The following is an 18,246-nucleotide window of genomic DNA, read 5'->3' as shown; positions in this document are numbered from 1 at the left end:
GGCGTTTTTGTATAGTCCAGAATAAATGGCAAAAATCTACGTCTAGTCTGTGTAAAATATTATCTGTGTAAAATATTATATATATATATATATATATATATATATATATATATATATATATATATATATATATATAAATATTTTATTAATATATATTATATTTATTATAAATAAAAATTATATATATAATATATAATATATATTTATAATTATATCTAATTATTAATATTTACATATTTCTATGTATTTGGAGGTGACTCTGACAGTCTGCAAGAAGCTGGAATTAAAATAAGTGTTTAGAAAATCTGATATTTGTTTCTGTGTTTAACTTTGTATATAACACAGACGTTTTATATATAAAGGCTGTTAAACCCACTGGGAATAGTTAATGGTTTTACAATTAACACAGAAAATTGACGTTACAAACATGTATGAGCCATTGCTGTATGAGATATTCCTGAATTAATAAACACCACACTAATAATATCTGTGCAAACATACAATACAAAACACTACAGGACAAATCCACAAAATAGTGCCGAACAGTGTGCATTCTCTATATTAGTCAGTGCATTGTGCAAAAATATAAGATTATGAACAAAGAGGGTTCTAGTGAACATTTATACACTTGTATAATAGCAGCAGTTGGAGGAGGTATTGAAATGTGGCGTGCAAGACAGCATGTGCAAAAACAGCATGTAAACAGTTTAATATGGTGGTGGATGTAACATGTATGTATATTGAATGAGTGTTTCAGTATGTTTTTGATCTGGTACAGTTCAGTGTAGTTCACACAGGTAAGTGTGTGTCTGTGTTCGGTACAAAAATGATACACAGGTTTAACTATTTAATTATGATTCTAAACATGTGCTGTAATTGTGCACCATTGGCAGCAGATGAGGTAGAGCTATACCATTTAAATTCCAATATGCAATACCTTTTGAGATTGTGTTCATTTTTTGTATTACTCTTTGGCAGAAATAAGTTCATATTATGTTGGATATGCTCGCCTTTCCAAATGTGCAATAGTATAACAATAGAAGCACAGGAAGAAAATAAGAATCAGACTTTAAAAATATTTTATTGCAAAACAAGCAATTGCATCTGAACTTTACAAAATGTTACAAAACTCTTTAATTTTTTGTGCAAAGTGTATTCCAGAGTAACATATTTAATTAAAGTAAACGCTGATTAAAAAAAAAAAAAAAACGAACTATGAACTGCATCACATTTTCCTGGAAATCAATCACTTGTTCCCTGTACTAGTTGCAAAACACCTTGTGTCCTCAGGGAAACATTTTATCAGTAATGAATGAATTTTATCATAAATAAACATTCCATCAGTGTGGAAAGAAAATTTGAATTTAAAAACTTCCAACTACACCACAGCTGGGATGAAGTATTGAAGAGACACATCTTCCTGAAGGAGAATCAAATGAATAATCCTCTTGTCAACAATATCTGTAGAAAAGAGAAATTGAGAATGGCACTGAAAATGTCGACTTATTCATCAACGTATATTGATTATGTAAAAGGTATGCAACTGATTACACACACATCTAATGTAACATTCTACTTTCTTAACATTTGAAAAGAGACCAAGTTTTTGTATCCTCCATGTAATAAATTATATATTGAGAAAATGTTTAAAAAAGTGTTTGCCCCACATGTCACTGTAAAGATGTATTAATTATCACTGAAACACTATCACATTACACTGACTTATACTACACACGTGGACAAAATTTTTGGTACCCTTCAGTCAATGAAATAAAAACTCACAATGGTCACAGAAAAACTTTAATCTGACAAAAGTAATAATAAATAAAAATTCTATGAATTTTTGAAAGTATACCAATGAAAGTCAGACATTGCTTTTCAACCATGCTTCAACGGAATTGTTAAAAAAAAAATAAACTCATGGAACAGGCCTAGACAAAAATGATGGTACCCCTAGAAAAGACTGAAAATAATGTGTCCAAATGGACATGTTAATTCAAGGTGTGTCCACTAATTAGCATCACAGGTGTCTACAATCTTGTAATCAGTCAGTGGGCCTATATACAGGGCTCCAGGTAGTCACTGTGTTGTCTGGTGACATGGTGTGTACCACACTCAACATGGACTAGAGGAAGCGAAGGAACGTGTTGTCTCAGGAGATCAGAAAGAAAACTATAGACAAGCATGATAAAGGTAAAGGCTATAAGACCATCTCCAAGCATCTAGATGTTCCTGTGACTACAGTTGCACATATTATTCAGAAATTTAAGATCCATGGGACTGTAGCCAACCTCCCTGGACGTGGCCGCAGGAGGAAATTTGATGACAAATCAAAGGGACGGATAATCCGAATGGTAAAAAAAGAGCCCAGAAAGACTTCTAAAGAGATCCAAGGTGAACTTCATGCTCAAGGAACATCAGTGTCAGATCGCACCATCCGTCGTTGTTTGAGCCAAAGTGAACTACGTGGGAGACGACCAAGGAGGACACAAATCATAAAAAAGCTAGACTGGAATATGCCAAACTACAAGTTGACAAGCCACAAAGCTTCTGGAAGAATGTCCTATGGACAAATGAGACAAACATGGAACTTTTTGCCAAGGCACATCAGCTCTATGTTCACAGATGGAAAAATGAAGCATATCAAGAAAAGAACACTGTCCCTACTGTGATACACGGAGGAGGCTCTGTTATGTTCTGGGGCTGCTTTGCTGCATCTGGCACAGGGTGTCTTGAATCTGTGCAGGGTACAATGAAATCTGAAGACTATCAAGCGATTCTAGAGAGAAATGTGCTGGCCAGTGTCAGAAATCTTGGTCTCAGTCACAGGTCATGGGTCTTGCAACAGGACAATGACCCAAAACACACAGCTAAAAACACCCAAGAAGGCCTAGAGGAAAACATTGGACTATTCTAAAGTGGCCTTCTATGAGCCCTGACCTCAATCCTATTGAGCATCTTTGGAAGGAGCTGAAACATGCCGTCTGGAAAAGACACCCTTCAAACCGGAAACAACTGGAGCAGTTTGCTCATGAGGAGTGGGCCAAAATACCTGCTGAGAGGTGCAGAAGTCTCACGGACAGTTACAGGAATATTACTATTATTACTTTTGTCAGATTAAAGTTTTTTCTGTGACCATTGTGAGTTTCTTTCATTGACCGAAGGGTACCAACAATTTTGTCCATGTGTGTATATGCTACCACATTCATTGCTCCAGTTGTAGAATACTGCCTGACTATAATCTCACACTCTCTTAAGAAAATTTTCTAGATAATATTCCCTAATGGACTATTGGCTTGGGGGTCCGAAGCCTGGATGAAAATGGGATGGCTGCATCAGGAAGGGAATTTAAATAAACAAAAAACCCACTGCAAATCATGTATGTGGATCAATTATTTGCTGTGGTGCCCATTAATTTGAGCATCTGAAAAAATGGGTGAAAAACCTAGTATTAGATGAAAATAGACAGAGAATATTGAACATCACAGCAGCTACAGTTGAGGCCAAAATTATTAGCCTCCTTATGAAATTAGACAAAACTCTTGATTTCTCCATGGAAATGACCATTAACAACAAGTGTTTTATAGTGTGTTTGTTTCCAAAATAACAAAGACAAAATCTCCACTAAGTTTGATTAGGATATTTAATTGAAATAGTGAGTTGAAACAAGAAAGGGCAAAAATGAAACGTCCAAAATTATTAGCCCCCGGTCATTAATAGTCAATAGTGAACCCTTTCTGAGCCACAACTGACAACAACCTCTTAGAGTAGTTCTTTACTAGGTTGGCACAGGTTTCCTGAGGGATTTTAGCCCATTCTTCCATTGCAAATTGCTCCAGCTGGTCCAAATTACGTGGTTTCCGAGCATGGACATTCACTTTGAGCACTCGCCACAGATTCTCAATAGGATTGAGGTCTGGGCTCTGTGCGGGCCACTCCAGGACCTTTGTTTTGGTATCCTTCAGGAACTGTTGGACAAATTTCGATGTATGCTTTGGGTCATTGTCTTGTTGGAAGACCCAGCGACGACCTAAGGCTAGACTACGAGCAGATTTCTGCATATTATCCCTCAAAATGTCAACATAATTTTCTTTTTTCATGATGCCATGCACCCGAACAAGGCTCCCTGTGCCTGAAGCTGCAAAACAGCCCCACAGCATGATGCTCCCACCACCATGTTTAACTGTGGGAACTGTGTTCTTAGGGTTGAAGGCCTCACCCTTTCTTCGCCAAACATAAGCAACATCCATGTGCCCAAACAGTTCCAGTTTAGTCTCATCAGACCAAAGCACAGACTCCCAAAACTCATCTTTACCTTTCAAATGTTCACGGGCAAACCTCAGTCTAGCTGTGATGTGCCGCTGTTTGAGTAAAGGGGTTCTTCTGGGACGATGGCCCTGAAGCCCACCACGATGAAGAGCCCTCACAACTGTGTTCCTTGAAACATCAACTCCAGAAGAGGCCAGGTCAGCAACAATCATCTTGGCAGATGTCTGGGGCATCTTGCTGATATCTCTGACTATTTTCCTCTCCAGGGTTCTTGAAATCTTGCGCTTACGACCACGCCCAGGTTTGTTTCTTACAGAATTTGTCTCCTTGTACTTGGCAATGATGCAACGTACGGCGGTTCTAGACACTGTGAAAAGCTTGGAAATGGCAGTATAGCCTTCCCCCTTATCATGAGCCTCCACTATCTTCTTTCTGAGCTCAAGACTGATTTCCTTTGTCTTTGGCATGGTGAGTAAAAGTAGTCTCTCCCAATAATGTGTTCAAGTGCCCTGTTCCTTGGAGTCCTTTAATGCTGATTGAATGCCCAGGTGTTGTTAGGAAGCCAATTGACTGCACAGGTGTGGTTTGAAAGCTGATTGATTAATTAGGTGTGTTTTGAAAGCTGATTGATTAATTGGGTGTGTTTTGAAAGCAAATATTCACAAGGGGCTAATATTTTTGACCACCCCATTTTCACTATATTTGATTATAAAGCAAGCCTAAAAATGTATTTTATATTCCAAAATGTACCAAAAGCTACTAAATAGCACTGGTGAATGTTTGATTATATCAAGTTTTATCAATGCTGCAAACATTGGAAAGATCTTTAGGAAAATGTTCCAAAATTCCTGGGGGGCTAATAATTTTGGCCTCAACTGTATATCAATTCATGTTTTGCACTGCACCTCCACCAGCCTCTGAATACCAACACTAACTATTCATTACACATGATCCCTTCCACCTTCCAATAATTTATATGATTAATTAATTACAGTATTAATTATAATTACAATAATTTTTTCTCTTCCCGAACACTATATAATTTTTGACTTCTAATTTGCTTATATAATGTACTTACTACACATAGACTTAGTTGGGTTGACTTGTTGCCCCATAAGGAACTGCTGAAGTTTCCTAATATCCACTCGTGCATGAGCCATGGCCTCGACATCTCTGCTCTGACTTTGAGACTGTGAGGCGCCTGTGGAAAATGAAATATACAAGAAAGGTGCCCAAAGATTACTCTGGACCTAACAATATCTAGTTTTGTCAGTGATAAAGTGTAACAATAGTAATTATTTGTAGGTGCAGTAGAACCTAGTAAAAAGTTTTATTACCTCAGATTAGAAATATAAAACATTTTGAATTTAATCAATAATTAAATTTTTTTATTCACAAATGTGATTTAAATGCAGCTATAGTAACATTTTGGTATTTAATTAAACCCTTTTGGTGCTATGAGGTTTTATACAAATGATAATAGTAATTTTCAAACACACTTTTCATTATGAATTTATTCATCGGAACCTGAACGCTACTCAATGAGTCTCTCTTTCTGTGTAAATTAGTATACAAACAGATGCAAACTTCCTAATTAACAAACTCACCCCATGGAGGATTTCCAAGATCTTTGAAGTGTGTTGTCACGGAAACTAGATCTGTTTCAATCTTTAAGTTCATTTCACCACTTAGGTTAGCCTCTACTACCTAAGAATGACCGAGAGATAAAGAGAGAGAGAGAGAGAGAGAGAGAGAGAGAGAGCAAGCAAGAAGATGATAGTATCTTGCTGAAGTGATTGACAACGAAAAAAAAAACCCATTAATCTATCCATTTTGTAATCCATTTATTCTTAGATTCTGGGAAGCCAGGAATCCATACACCCTCCCCTACCAAAACCCCCACCCCACTCCACCCCCACTTTCTGCACCATGCTGTGTAAACTCTAGCGGCACTGTGAAAATCACATGACATGACACAGTGTTTGAACTATCAAAGTGACTGATGAGAAAATATGAAAAATGTATGTGCTGTAAATTATTTTGGACACTGTACTGCATTATTGCAAGTAAAAGTAAAGATTTCATTATTGTATAGATTTCTTGATTTCAAGTTGTACCGCCTATTTAACAGCTGGCTGTCAGGGCCCAGTATGCCCAATTGCCAATAAATCAAATCTTTCAGCAAATCTTTCTGATACTCACCAAATGGTTGGACAGGTTCTTCATTCTGTCTACCACACTCTTCATAGTCTTCAGAGGGGGTAAATATATGCTAACCTAAAAATACATACATTATTCACCAATTAAAAGAAATCTCTGAACATTATATCAGAACCTGCTTTTTATGAATTCTGGCTACTGTTGCTACAGTCCACTATTGCTAACATTCGCTAATCTTGTCCTTTATTATCTTTAGATACTAATTCAGAGTACTAATGCTGACTAATGCCCTCCCTACACAGGCACTGGGGTTTGGTGGAAAGCCTCTTCTAAAGAGAGTTGATGATTGTTCCATAACTATTTTTAATAAATCATTGTTTTTCTTCTGCAGTAAATTCAGCAAAGAGTGACTTCAGCTTAGACTTTATATTATGGGTCTTCAGTTAGATTTGACCTAATCACCACCTCAACACCTCAGACGTCAACACACAAATACCTCCTCGTTCCTAAGGCTCACCTTCTTCGTATCGTCCGCTGATTTTGCTTTTTACAGTGGTTGAAAATTGTAATGTATTTATAAGAAATACGAGATTCCACACATTCAGTGGAAGATTACGATATATTATGGATGTTAAATTGACTGAAATCTATAAATTGTGATCTATGTAGACAATAATTTTACATATTGTGCTACATCGAGTATGTCATTTCATATTAAATCACACATAGTGGAAATCCCAATTCAAATCAATTTTACTAGTACATTTTATATTTATAAAAAAACATGTAAAACGGATGGTCATCTTGATTAAAACTGACTCACTTACATTTTCATATCTTGTCATTTTTTACGAAACTCAGTAAAAATGCCTTCATTTTGCATTCTATTCTAATGTAATACAACAATTAGCATATTATACTACTGACAATACTTTTTGTAGAATTTTTGAAAATTCATGGGAGTTTCTTAGTATTCGGTTTTTCCCCTTTTTGCTTTAATGACAGTGTGTACTTGAGCACACAAGTTTGTATAACAACAAATCCATCAGTGTCATCTGAACACATGCTGCAATAGAAGAGATTATCTGAAGAGAAATCTGACCTTTTGTACAAAAGTTAACATGGACAATATTGCAAATTCCACCAGTACCAATTCTACCAGCTATGATAAATGACTGCCAAAAAAACCTCTACCAAAAAAAGTACCCATAATCCAAACTTCCCCTTACCAGGCACCCCTGGTGGCATAAAGATGCCTTAAATACCCTTTTTATTCAGTGACTAGAGGAGATGCAATTTCACTTACATCAAAGTCTGGCATACTGGGCTCTTTAAAGTCATGCCAAAGCCTTCTGGGAATGACGTCCACAGGGATGTCATGGGTGACAATGCGACTAAGGGATGAAAGGGAAGGCTTGGAGATAAGAGATAAGAAATAAAAGAAAGAAAAAAAGAAAGAAAGAAAGAAAGAAAGAAAAAGTAAGAGTCACCACCTAGAGTTAATTATAATATTGTTTTAAATCACAAGTATTCATTAAGCATAAATCTCCTATAAAATACGCATAGATTTTGTAATTTTACTCCAGTACACAAGAGAACCACATACACGATCATAAAAAAGAACCTTACCAGCTCTGCAGCTAGAGTGAGGCATGGACAGTGCTTCTTTGTCAGCTTTATTTTGACAGACTTAGCATTCTGTGCAGTTTTTAAAGCCCGGAATAGGTTCTCTGGATTTATTTCTAAACATATTTCATTAGCATCTTCTGATACACCTTCCAGTTGATATTCATCAAAAAAATTAACCTTTAAGAGAATAAAATGAGAGATTAGTCAGGACCTTTGACTTAAGCTGGCAGTATGTGCATATGTGTGTATAATGTATGTAAGTATGTTAAACAACCAATCAAGTAAAAATTAAACACGATGTCTTATACTGTATATACAGACAGGTGACAAACTCAAGGACGTGTCTTTATCTGATGGGAAGCTTTTTGATGCAGTGGTTTAGGTCGATGTACAATGTGCCCTCCTAAAAAATTGTCACATTATATTTTTTCTTTATTTTAGTGCATCCCGAAAAAATAGAATTAACTTACTGTTACCTATATATTTACAGTGAATATACATAGTATACACATTTGCTGTTAAAATTGAAGATTTTTTTGAATAATTATATTCAAAGCACTTTTTAATTTATTATGGAATTCATCTTTTTTGAGTCTAGCAGATCTTGTCTTAGCAATATTTGCCATTTCCCCATTGCAAAAGCATTCTATGCCACAGATTTTTGATTGGATTTAGATCTGAACTTGGGCCGGGCCATTACAAAACCTTGATTTTTGTTTTGTGAATCCATTCCTTGGTTGATTTGGAGTTGGGCCTCCCTGAACATTGTTTTTTCCTAAGGTGTGTCCCAAATCACACCCGTATGCATTACTGTATGCCATTTGTGTTCATACTGAAAATTCCAATAAGAGGTTTACTACCTGAATGATGCACTTATTCAACTGAAAAACAAAGGGTTGTAATGCTGGACACTTCACGTACTTAACATTCACAGCCTTGTTATATGGTGGAAGTAGAACGGTTCTCCCAGGTGCTAATGCTGGACGAGAATAAAAATCAATATGGCTCATGAATCTATGTAGAGGGCAAGAAGATGCCATCTTACAATTGTTTTTTAAATTAGTGCATGGTGTCTGATATATTTAAAATTCACTGTAGACAGCATTCAGGATCATATTCAGTGCTTTGGCTGTCATTTGAAATCGACTGGGAAACGGCTTATACTTCTGATAATAAAAAAACATTAGGTATTGAGAAATTAATACACTACTTGGTAGAGCACATAGAGTACAGAGTAAGTGTACAGAGTAAGTGCATAGTGTATAGTAAATCATTAAGGACACAGCTCTGGTTTTCTCATCAGTTTTATTGGAACAGCCTGTTCTTAGTAATTTCACTATTGTGCCACTTGTTGATCTTGTCTTTACAGATATATCAAATATTTTGTAACCTTCTCTTGATTATTATTTTTCAACAATAAGATCCTGTACCTGCTTTGCATTATTTGGGGTTAATCAGTCACTTTTATTTGATGGAAGGTTTACACTAATTAGTATATAACCTGACTAGTTCTAGATTCTAACATGATTTAACTTTAATTTTTTTTTTTTTTACATGACAAGAATTTTATCAGGGGTTTTTATACTCACTGTTTCTATCTGTTTTTATTGAGAGCTAAGTCGAACACATACACATCAGGACTGTGTGACAGTCATTCCAGATTCGTAGGTCAATTGTGGGCAAAAAAATGACATGACGGTGTATTTATGCAATCCAGCAGTATATCTCTGCTTTTGAGGACAATTTATTGCAAAATCTATACAAAATTCAAAGAAGATGAAAATTATGTAAATAAATAATGAAGATTATGTAAATAAAGTGCTATGTCCTTCACGGTCACCTAGGTGAGATTCTGGACTAATGCATTGCAGATGCACTCTGCACAACCATTATCAAAACAATGAATGAGGTAATATGTTTTGGAAGAAATAATTCATTGCCCAATTCAGTTCCAGGGATGTACAGAATCTAAACAAGAGTTCATTAAAGCTGTTCTGGAAGCTCACTGTTGCCTCCTTTATGTTGGACTGTACATTAATTTGTCACTCATCAGAATCTGACATTTCCTTGTTTCTAACCGATACATAAATGAACATGGGTTTACCTGCAATAACTCACACCACATACTGACGCCTCCATTGGCAACTTTTCCAGAAAGGACAAAGAAAATGTTGTCAACAGTAAGTCGCACAACACAAGTCTTTGTGAGTTTTGTAATGGTATTCACCACACCTGTAGACACAATAATCCCATTAGATTTTTGTCTTCATGTTTATTAGACACACATCTACAGTGGTGTGACAAAAAAAGTGTTGGCCCCCTTCCTGATTTATTTTTTTTTGCACGTTTCTCACACTTTAATGTTTAAGATCATCAAACAAATTTAAATTTTTAAATTTAAATTTAGTCAAAGATAACACAGGTAAACGCAACATGCAGTGCAATGAAGGTTTTTATTATTAAGGGAAAACAAAATCTAAACCCACACAGCCGTGTGAAAAAGTGTTTTGGCACGGCCTAGTCAAAGTCCTGACCTGAATCCTATTGAGACACTGTGACATGACCTTAAAAAGGCAGTTTATGCTTGAAAACCCCCAATGTGGCTGAATTACAACAATTCTGCGAAGATGAGTAGGCCAAAATTAATCCACAGTGCTAACAGCCTCATTGCAAGTTATCGCAAATGCTTGATTGCAGTTCTTTGCTGCGAAGGGTGGCCCAAGCAGTTATTAGGTTTAGAGGCAAGCACTTTTTAACACAGGGCCATTTAAAAACTGCATGTTGTGTTTACTTGTGTTATCTTTGACTAATATTAAATCTGATGATTTGAAACATTAAAGTGTAACAAACATGCAAAAAATAAATAAATAAATAAAATCAGGAAGGGGGCCAACACTTTTTCACACCACTGTATGTGATTACTTTTTTTTTTTAGCAGAAGAGGTGTAAACCAAGAGGATTGCAGTACACTTCATTGTTCTCCGTGTAACTGCTGATTGTTTACAGCTCACTGTGGAAACTAAATATGCAATTTGCAGCTTTATTTATTTTTGTTATATTTAAATATTCATTCATTCATTCATTCATTCATTCATCTTCTACCGCTTATCCGAACTACCTCGGGTCACGGGGAGCCTGTGCCTATCTCAGGCGTCATCGGGCATCAATATACAATATATCAATATACAATCGGGCATATATTTAAAGATATATTTTAATTATATATATATATATATATATATATATATATATATATATATATATATATATATATATATATATATTCATTGCCTGAACTTTATATTTTTAACTATTTCACAATAAATATAATAGACTATATTATTTATGCTTATGTTTTCTTCAGGTACAAAGTCAAACGACATCAGGTGTTTAAATATATAAAAGTACATGAAATAAGACAAGCGACATTTGCAAAAAGTAAAAAATTGTGGGTGGCTCTGGAAAGTGTGCATAGCTACTAGAGCTAGCTTGTTTTGCTAACCTGTTCACAAGTGGCACGAAATTAAGGGTCGCACATTCGACATAACGTACAGTTCGCACACAAACGTGTTAATTTATTAAAACAGTTAATTCTATTAGTGCATAATTCTATAATTCTATAAAAACAGGAGATTTTACCATGTTAAATAAATTCACTACTTTTTTTTACTATTTACCTACGTGTGAAATGATTGAGACATCCAACATCGTTTATCTTTGCTCGGAACTTCATCGTCACAATGAGTGATTACGTGTTATTGCTTCTAAATGACTTTTAAATGAAATGAAATGAAATTATTAATTTCACTGCGTCATAACAAAAAAATAAATAAAGTCGAACAACTCGCGCCACTGACGCACACAAATTACTCCGTAGAAACAAGTGCGCTTTTTAAAGGTTCCGCCTGTACTAGCAATATTAGGAAAGGTGACGTCAACAATAATCAACCATTTTTACAACTTAGCCTTAGGTTTTCCACACATCAATTATTTGGGTGTTTTATCCTGATCTGTGCAGAGAATTAATTGTATTTTTTTGGCATCAAAGACTGGATAATTATTCCTTTATATGAGTGCCCATTGTTATGCTTGTCCTTTATATGAGTGTTAATTCAAATGTTATGGCTGCAGTCCCTTATTGTACTACTATTGAACTCTGGTGAACCTGTCTGTATGTTCCAGGAACTTTTCCCACCCTGTCCACTCCACGTATCACCTGTATTTGTGTCCCACATTTCACAAATTAAGACTATACTATATGCCTAATATATTGTCTAATGTAATGTTATAATAGTAACAGTTCACTCACAAGAACAAGAGGTATGGTAATGGTATTGTAAGGTCATTATCATCAGTACATTGTAATACCGAGAGCTATAACTTAATTTTCAGGAATTCAAACGTCTTTAGGACAGAGAAGCTAGTTTCCTGTGGTTTCTTGATACCCTGCTGTGTTTTTATGGTGTTATTAACTTCAAAAGAGCCATAGAGATGGTTGTAAAAAGAAAGGAAATGTCTTTTTTCACTTTATTGAGTTTCCACAACATTAATTGTAACTATAAAGAGACAGAAAGTATGATGTGTTGTTCTTTAACAAATAATAATCATTGTGGTATAAGGTTAATAGCATGGCTAGTGCTGGCTCAGGTGGTTAATGCTATGGGTTGTTCATTGGGGTTCAATCCACAACACTCAAGTCAAGTCAAGAAGCTTTTATTGTCATTTCAACCATATGTAGCTTTTGCAGTACACAGTGAAATGAGACAACGTTTCTCCAGGACCTGGTGCTACATAGAACAAAGACAGAGATATAAGGACTTAGTAAGTTAGTCCTAGATTCATAAAGTGCATCTGTGCAACCTGGTGCAAACAGTGAAGGAGAGAAAAGACAGAAAAACAGTGCAGGACAAAAGACAAAAAGAAAGAAAAGACAGAGCAGGACAAAAGACAAGACATTACACAAAAGAAAATAAACAAAAACAGCACCGACCGGTGTAAATACTGTATGGTCAATCAATATTGGGTGTGCAGAAATACTGTCAAGCTGCCACCATTGGGCCCTTGAGAAAGGCCCTCAAACTTCTCTGCTCCAGGGGCAATCTACCATGGCTGACCTCCAAAAGCTGGGGTATGCAAAGAAAAGTGTTCAACTATACTGTAATATTATGTGTGGCAATAATAAAAGCTTCTTTCTTCTTCTTCTTCTAAAAAACTTGGAGATGTAGTGTAATGTTTGTAATGTAATTTAGAATATATATAAAAAACCTTTAGACTTCAGAACAGTGTTTTAGGTTCATGGTATCTTAAGTATGTAACCTAGTGAACCAGAGTTAATGTATCATATAATAGAGACTTAAATGCTTCTGCCAGTTGCTGTAAATATAAATGTAAATGTATAATAGAAAAATATTCGACGTAAGCGTAACTATAAAATTACATGCCACAATTTCTCCTTTACGCATATCCCCAAACCCAAGCGCGTCTTCTCTCTCCATGACCTGGGTGTGTTTTTGCGCGATCATTACGCAATGTCCTGTATTCCGTGAAGCACAATTTGATGCGTAGATGGTTTGACCGGCAGAAGTTCCCACAGAGGAGGAGGAGGAGGAGGAAGAAGAGGAGGAGGAAGATGATATACTCGGTCCTGCGGAAGCTTCTGCTTAAGACCATCGAGTTGTTCGCTATCCGTCGTTTTCCTGTTCTTTTTTTATACACACTTTCTCCAACCGTGTGACTTTACAGTGCTATTAATATTGTTATTATTATTAATATTATTATATGTTATAATATTATATATTATTATAAAGGGATTCATTGTAGGACTCGAAATTTCTTCCAAATGGATATTAATGCTCAAAAGCTGCTGTTATTTTTTGTAGCTGGATTTTTAGGTGAGTAAAATTAAATTAAATTGGTTTTTTTACATTGTTTTTACAAATTTACCATTTTGCAACTTTTCTGTTGAAGGGTTTGTTCCTGGTGAACTCTCTTATTTTTGCTTATTGCACTGATGATGTGATGTGAGTCAAAATGGACTGAACTGCTCTGATTTATCTGCATACAGAACCAGGGTAGATAAAAAAAAAGTTAGCTGAAAAGTTATAATTTGACTAATTTAGCCTAATTTAACTTTCCCCACTTTCACAAATCATTCACACTTGAAGGTGTTTTCAGTATCTTGTTTTGTATTGACTGATAATATTCTCATATGAAGTGTTTTGAAAGATCAAGTGTTTTGGGTAAAGTTTTTTTTTTTTTAAACTTAAATTAATGTATTTTTTTTACTTTTCTTATTTTTCTCTAAAATATTTCTTATTGTAATTTTCTTTTTTTTAAAGAAAATGTTCTATGATTTATCATGGTTTAATAGCAGATAGAACCATAGATGTACTCAAAAATTATTACATTTGTAAAAAAAAATATTAATGGAGGCAGTAAGAATTATATATCTTAACCAGAGTTATGTATTGTAGGTAAACATATTAATAAAGACATTTCAGGACATTTGTGCATTGTTGTTGTTTTTGACATCTTTATTGTGCAGATAAAATGTTTCTAATAAATCTCTTCTTAATACCCAAAGAGAACATTGAGTTGAAAGTCACATGCAGTCCTCAAGTTCCGGAGTGTAATAAGACAGCTCTCCACCTGGAGATGGAGGAGTGTGGAGGACGCTTCAAGACTGATATGGCTGAGTTAGACCCCCAGTATTGGTGCAACTTAACACATTTTATTAGGTAACTTTATTCAAATTTATATTTTCTCTCATAAGACTCTCATACATAACCTTCATACAGACAATCTTAGTATAGCCAGATTTATTAGGTAGTCATTAACTTTTACAAAAGCAACATAATAGTTCACTTAATTGTAATTAATATTCCATTTTAATATTTTTATTCAAAGTCAGGTCAAATGAAGCAAGGGCCCCCATCAAGAGCCTCCATAAAAACCCTAAGGTACTGCTAAATAAATACTAAATAATCATCATCATGTTTGTGCAGTTATAATACACAGTCCATTAGTCATTTGAACTATGGCTGGTATGCTGAAAAAGCCTGAATAGAAGAGTGACAAATTGGTGTAAACCTAACAGGGTGACTTACTGTGGATTACCATGGATGTCCTAAAGAGTTTCATGTCTTCTTCCCCTTCTCCTATGACTACAACAATAAGATCCCTTTACGCTGCCAGAATAACAACCAAAATCATCCTGAGGCAAAATTGGGACCACCTGACTTTATATCCAAGCTTTTCTGAATGGAGAGCCCCAGCTGGAAGCCAAAAATCAGACACTCAATTTAATGTGGTATTTTAAAGAACTGTATATGAGAAGGCCAGTCTGTTTCAAGAAGCGGACAGGCTATTAATTTTCACCCAGAGGCTGCTTGCTGGGAAAAGCTGCTCCAACCCGTAGTACACTTTGAACTGTGATCCATTTGTTGACCCCAAAAAGCTTTAGGGAGTTTAAGAGATTTTCTAAATTTGTGTGACACAGGGCAGAAACTCAGGGTTCAACCACAAGATTTCCTTGTACAGTGGTTGTGTGTATGTAAAATGGTTTCCCATTACATGAAACAAGCATTACTGAGTGCTACCAATAAACATATTTTATTCTGAAACTTCTGACTGTATGATATTTGGCAAATAATATGATGTATGATGTTTGTCAAATTCAGAAATTTCTGCATTAATGATTATATCAGTAATGTCTATATTGTATCGTGTTTTTTAATTAATGACTTAATGCAATCTCTTGTTTCTCTCTACAGCGAGTACCACTACTTTTCACACTGCACAGAGAAAAATTCAGTGAAGATTGGCTGCTTTTGGCCCCACCCAGTGGTAGAGCACTATATTATCCTTATCCACAAACAATTCTTTTCCAACTGCACTTATAAATACAAGGACCTGGGTGACACTCCTGAAGACAATTTCACCTTAACCATATACATTCTTATCATAGTTCCAGTCTTTTTATCACTGGCCATGGTCACATTAGTGGTATGGTGCAGCAAACAAAGATAGTACCTATAGGATGATGTTATGTATACAGTACATAATGCATGTTTAACCCAAAGTACCACTTACCTGGCCTCATGAGTTTTGTATTTGTATTTAAATCATTTGGCTGGCACCTTTAACCAAAGTGATTTGATGAGACGAGACAAGCAATTGAGGTCTAAAAGCCTTGTTCGAGGATTCAGTAGTGGCTGTTTGCAAATACTGGGATTTGAAGTCACAGCCTAATTGAAGTCACAGCCTCTAAAAAGGCTAATGATAGTGTAATTTCAGCATTCAGTGTTTCAGGGAATGTAAATAGGCATAATCACCAAATTAATCTGGCTGAGATTGACATTTCAGTTGATAATGTAATAGAAGTTTTATAAAATAATCTCGCACGAACATGAACCTAAAATTATAGACATGTAGTCATATGTATATATATCCTTCAAGGTGCTCTGATGTATTATTCTTTTTCACCTTTTGCTTTCTTCCAAAACAAAATTGTTGATAACAAGAAATTGGACAGACAATAAAGAACCATAAAACACTACATTTCTAAGACAACAGAAAATGGATAAGCCTTAAACCTACTATGTATTGACTTTACTATGTGAAAGAAAAAATTCATGGGCATGATTAGGACAAAGTGATCTTTCCTTCACTGAATAGTTAATAAATCTTAAATAGTGAGTCATCCTGAAGTATGAAAGGATGCATGGTAATGGAAAGTATTGCACTAAGAGTGACCCTAACACACAAATTGAACGGAGAAATCTATTCTCAACTTTGTTTTAGGCACTGAGAAGGACATAAAATACTTTCCCAGAATCTGCAATGAAACATGACTTAAGGGAACAAAAACTACTATACTATAAAAATACTATACAGTATATGTGAATTGAGGGTAAAAAATATAGACACTCTGTACAGATATGCACATAGCATATCTGCATATAGCTTATTAATCTCTTTATCCTTTTCTGCTCTGTCTTTTTCCCACTAACATCAGTTCTTCCCCTTTTCCCACACTCACAAACAGACAATCCAAACAGGATGTCAACCCCCACTGGCCTTCCTTCTCCATATAACTGCAACTGATTTGTCTCCATCCACACAGACATATTCCCGACCCCCAGGGATATACGACCTACAGTATAAATAAAACCTCTTAAACTTTTTATTTTTATTGCAGTGCATGACACAACATTTGTACTCCATCTTTAACCTTTTAAAACAAATTACAATATTTCATCATTAATATGAAGCTAAAGATTTTTATTTAGGTCCTGGATTTTCAAAAGCACAGTTTTAGTGCTATACTTACATTACTATATTACAGTAATCTTTATGCTGCAAAAATCAGTCCAAGGGTTTCAAATGTCTAATTTGTTGAGGAAATGTTATGTTGGATGACATATAATCTAATTTTATTTATTTATGGCTGAAATTGAATCTGTTTCAGAAATATGATGGAAGCCTCAGGCACTAATTTCCTGTTTATACGTTAAATTACACACTGATGATTAGATTTTTAATCTAATTTGATTAGTCATATATGCAGCTGAGTGAATGTCTTATCAGCTCATTTTAATGACTTTTTTGCACTGTGAGAAATAAACTTAATATATTATTATATGCTTTGTTTGGTCAATCTTTTGAAGAGCTTTTTAGAAAAGTTTAATGCTAACAGCTGAGGTCTCACTAATTAAAGAGGACTACTTATGGACTAAATGGGAAGCCTGTTGTTTACTAAAATGTGGCAGTGAATTGGTTCTCTATTAAATGTGTCTTAATTATTCAGAATTCTTGGAGATATTCAATATTTTAGTGAATAAAATGATCAAATATCTGAAAAACAACATTGAGGACAACACTGAATGCATGTTAACCTCTTTTAAAGCCCATACACACCGCTGTAGAACTCCATTGAATCATGGGACTCCTCTTAAAATGTTTATGGGAGAAGAACTATTCCTTTATCCCACTTGAATTCATGGCTACTCCATATGATGAGAACTCTTAATGTGGATGCAAAAATATATATCAAGTCTCAATAGTGACATTAACAAACAAAGCTAAAAACTCACTAATCTTTATTAGTGGTTTACTATAGTTAATTGAATTAAATATAAAGTCAAATGAATTCTTATTGAGTATTTGGCAGTGCGCTAAACTGTGTGC

General features: G+C 35.1%; 2 protein-coding genes across 4 annotated transcripts; one reads left to right on the top strand and one right to left on the bottom strand.

The window, feature by feature from the left end:
* Positions 1–1,164: 1,164 nt before the first annotated feature.
* hus1 (HUS1 checkpoint clamp component) lies at positions 1,165–11,924 on the bottom strand. 3 transcript variants are annotated; one of them, XM_060862085.1, is made up of 8 exons: positions 11,740–11,924; positions 10,163–10,290; positions 8,059–8,235; positions 7,736–7,843; positions 6,472–6,546; positions 5,877–5,976; positions 5,348–5,470; positions 1,167–1,461 (listed from the first exon to the last, which is right to left on the bottom strand). In XM_060862085.1, exons 1-8 carry the CDS (start codon positions 11,789–11,791, stop codon positions 1,379–1,381), a joined length of 846 nt encoding a protein of 281 aa, XP_060718068.1. In that variant the 5' UTR covers positions 11,792–11,924; the 3' UTR covers positions 1,167–1,378. The 3 variants fall into 3 exon arrangements, with proteins under 3 accessions (XP_060718070.1, XP_060718068.1, XP_060718069.1); XM_060862086.1 differs by having other exon boundaries at positions 11,736–11,909; XM_060862087.1 differs by lacking the exon at positions 10,163–10,290 and having other exon boundaries at positions 1,165–1,461; positions 11,740–11,909.
* A 1,763-nt stretch (positions 11,925–13,687) lies between these two features.
* Positions 13,688–17,668, top strand: LOC132840438 (receptor activity-modifying protein 3-like). The gene is made up of 3 exons (XM_060862089.1): positions 13,688–13,949; positions 14,642–14,795; positions 15,831–17,668. The coding sequence occupies exons 1-3, from the start codon at positions 13,898–13,900 to the stop codon at positions 16,084–16,086; spliced, it is 462 nt and encodes a 153-aa protein (XP_060718072.1). The 5' UTR covers positions 13,688–13,897; the 3' UTR covers positions 16,087–17,668.
* Positions 17,669–18,246: the final 578 nt, after the last annotated feature.

Source organism: Tachysurus vachellii, chromosome 25 (genome assembly GCF_030014155.1).
Source record: "Tachysurus vachellii isolate PV-2020 chromosome 25, HZAU_Pvac_v1, whole genome shotgun sequence".
Taxonomy (NCBI): domain Eukaryota; kingdom Metazoa; phylum Chordata; class Actinopteri; order Siluriformes; family Bagridae; genus Tachysurus; species Tachysurus vachellii.
The sequence above is the reverse complement of the archived record's forward strand: the minus strand, read 5'-3'. Positions and strand labels throughout refer to the sequence as shown.

Bases quoted from the DNA above. Each gene is read 5' to 3' on its own strand.
- hus1 (XM_060862085.1), bottom strand. From the start codon at position 11,791: ATGAAGTTCCGAGCAAAGATAAACGATGTTGGATGTCTCAATCATTTC. The intron at 5,977-6,471 runs GTGAGTATCAGA...GGTCATTCTTAG, and splicing joins AGAACCTGTCCAACCATTTG to GTAGTAGAGGCTAACCTAAG. The intron at 1,462-5,347 runs GTAAGTACATTA...TCTTTTCTACAG, and splicing joins CCCAACTAAGTCTATGTGTA to ATATTGTTGACAAGAGGATT.
- LOC132840438 (XM_060862089.1), top strand. From the start codon at position 13,898: ATGGATATTAATGCTCAAAAGCTGCTGTTATTTTTTGTAGCTGGATTT. The intron at 13,950-14,641 runs GTGAGTAAAATT...TAATACCCAAAG, and splicing joins TTTTGTAGCTGGATTTTTAG to AGAACATTGAGTTGAAAGTC. The intron at 14,796-15,830 runs GTAACTTTATTC...TTCTCTCTACAG, and splicing joins AACTTAACACATTTTATTAG to CGAGTACCACTACTTTTCAC.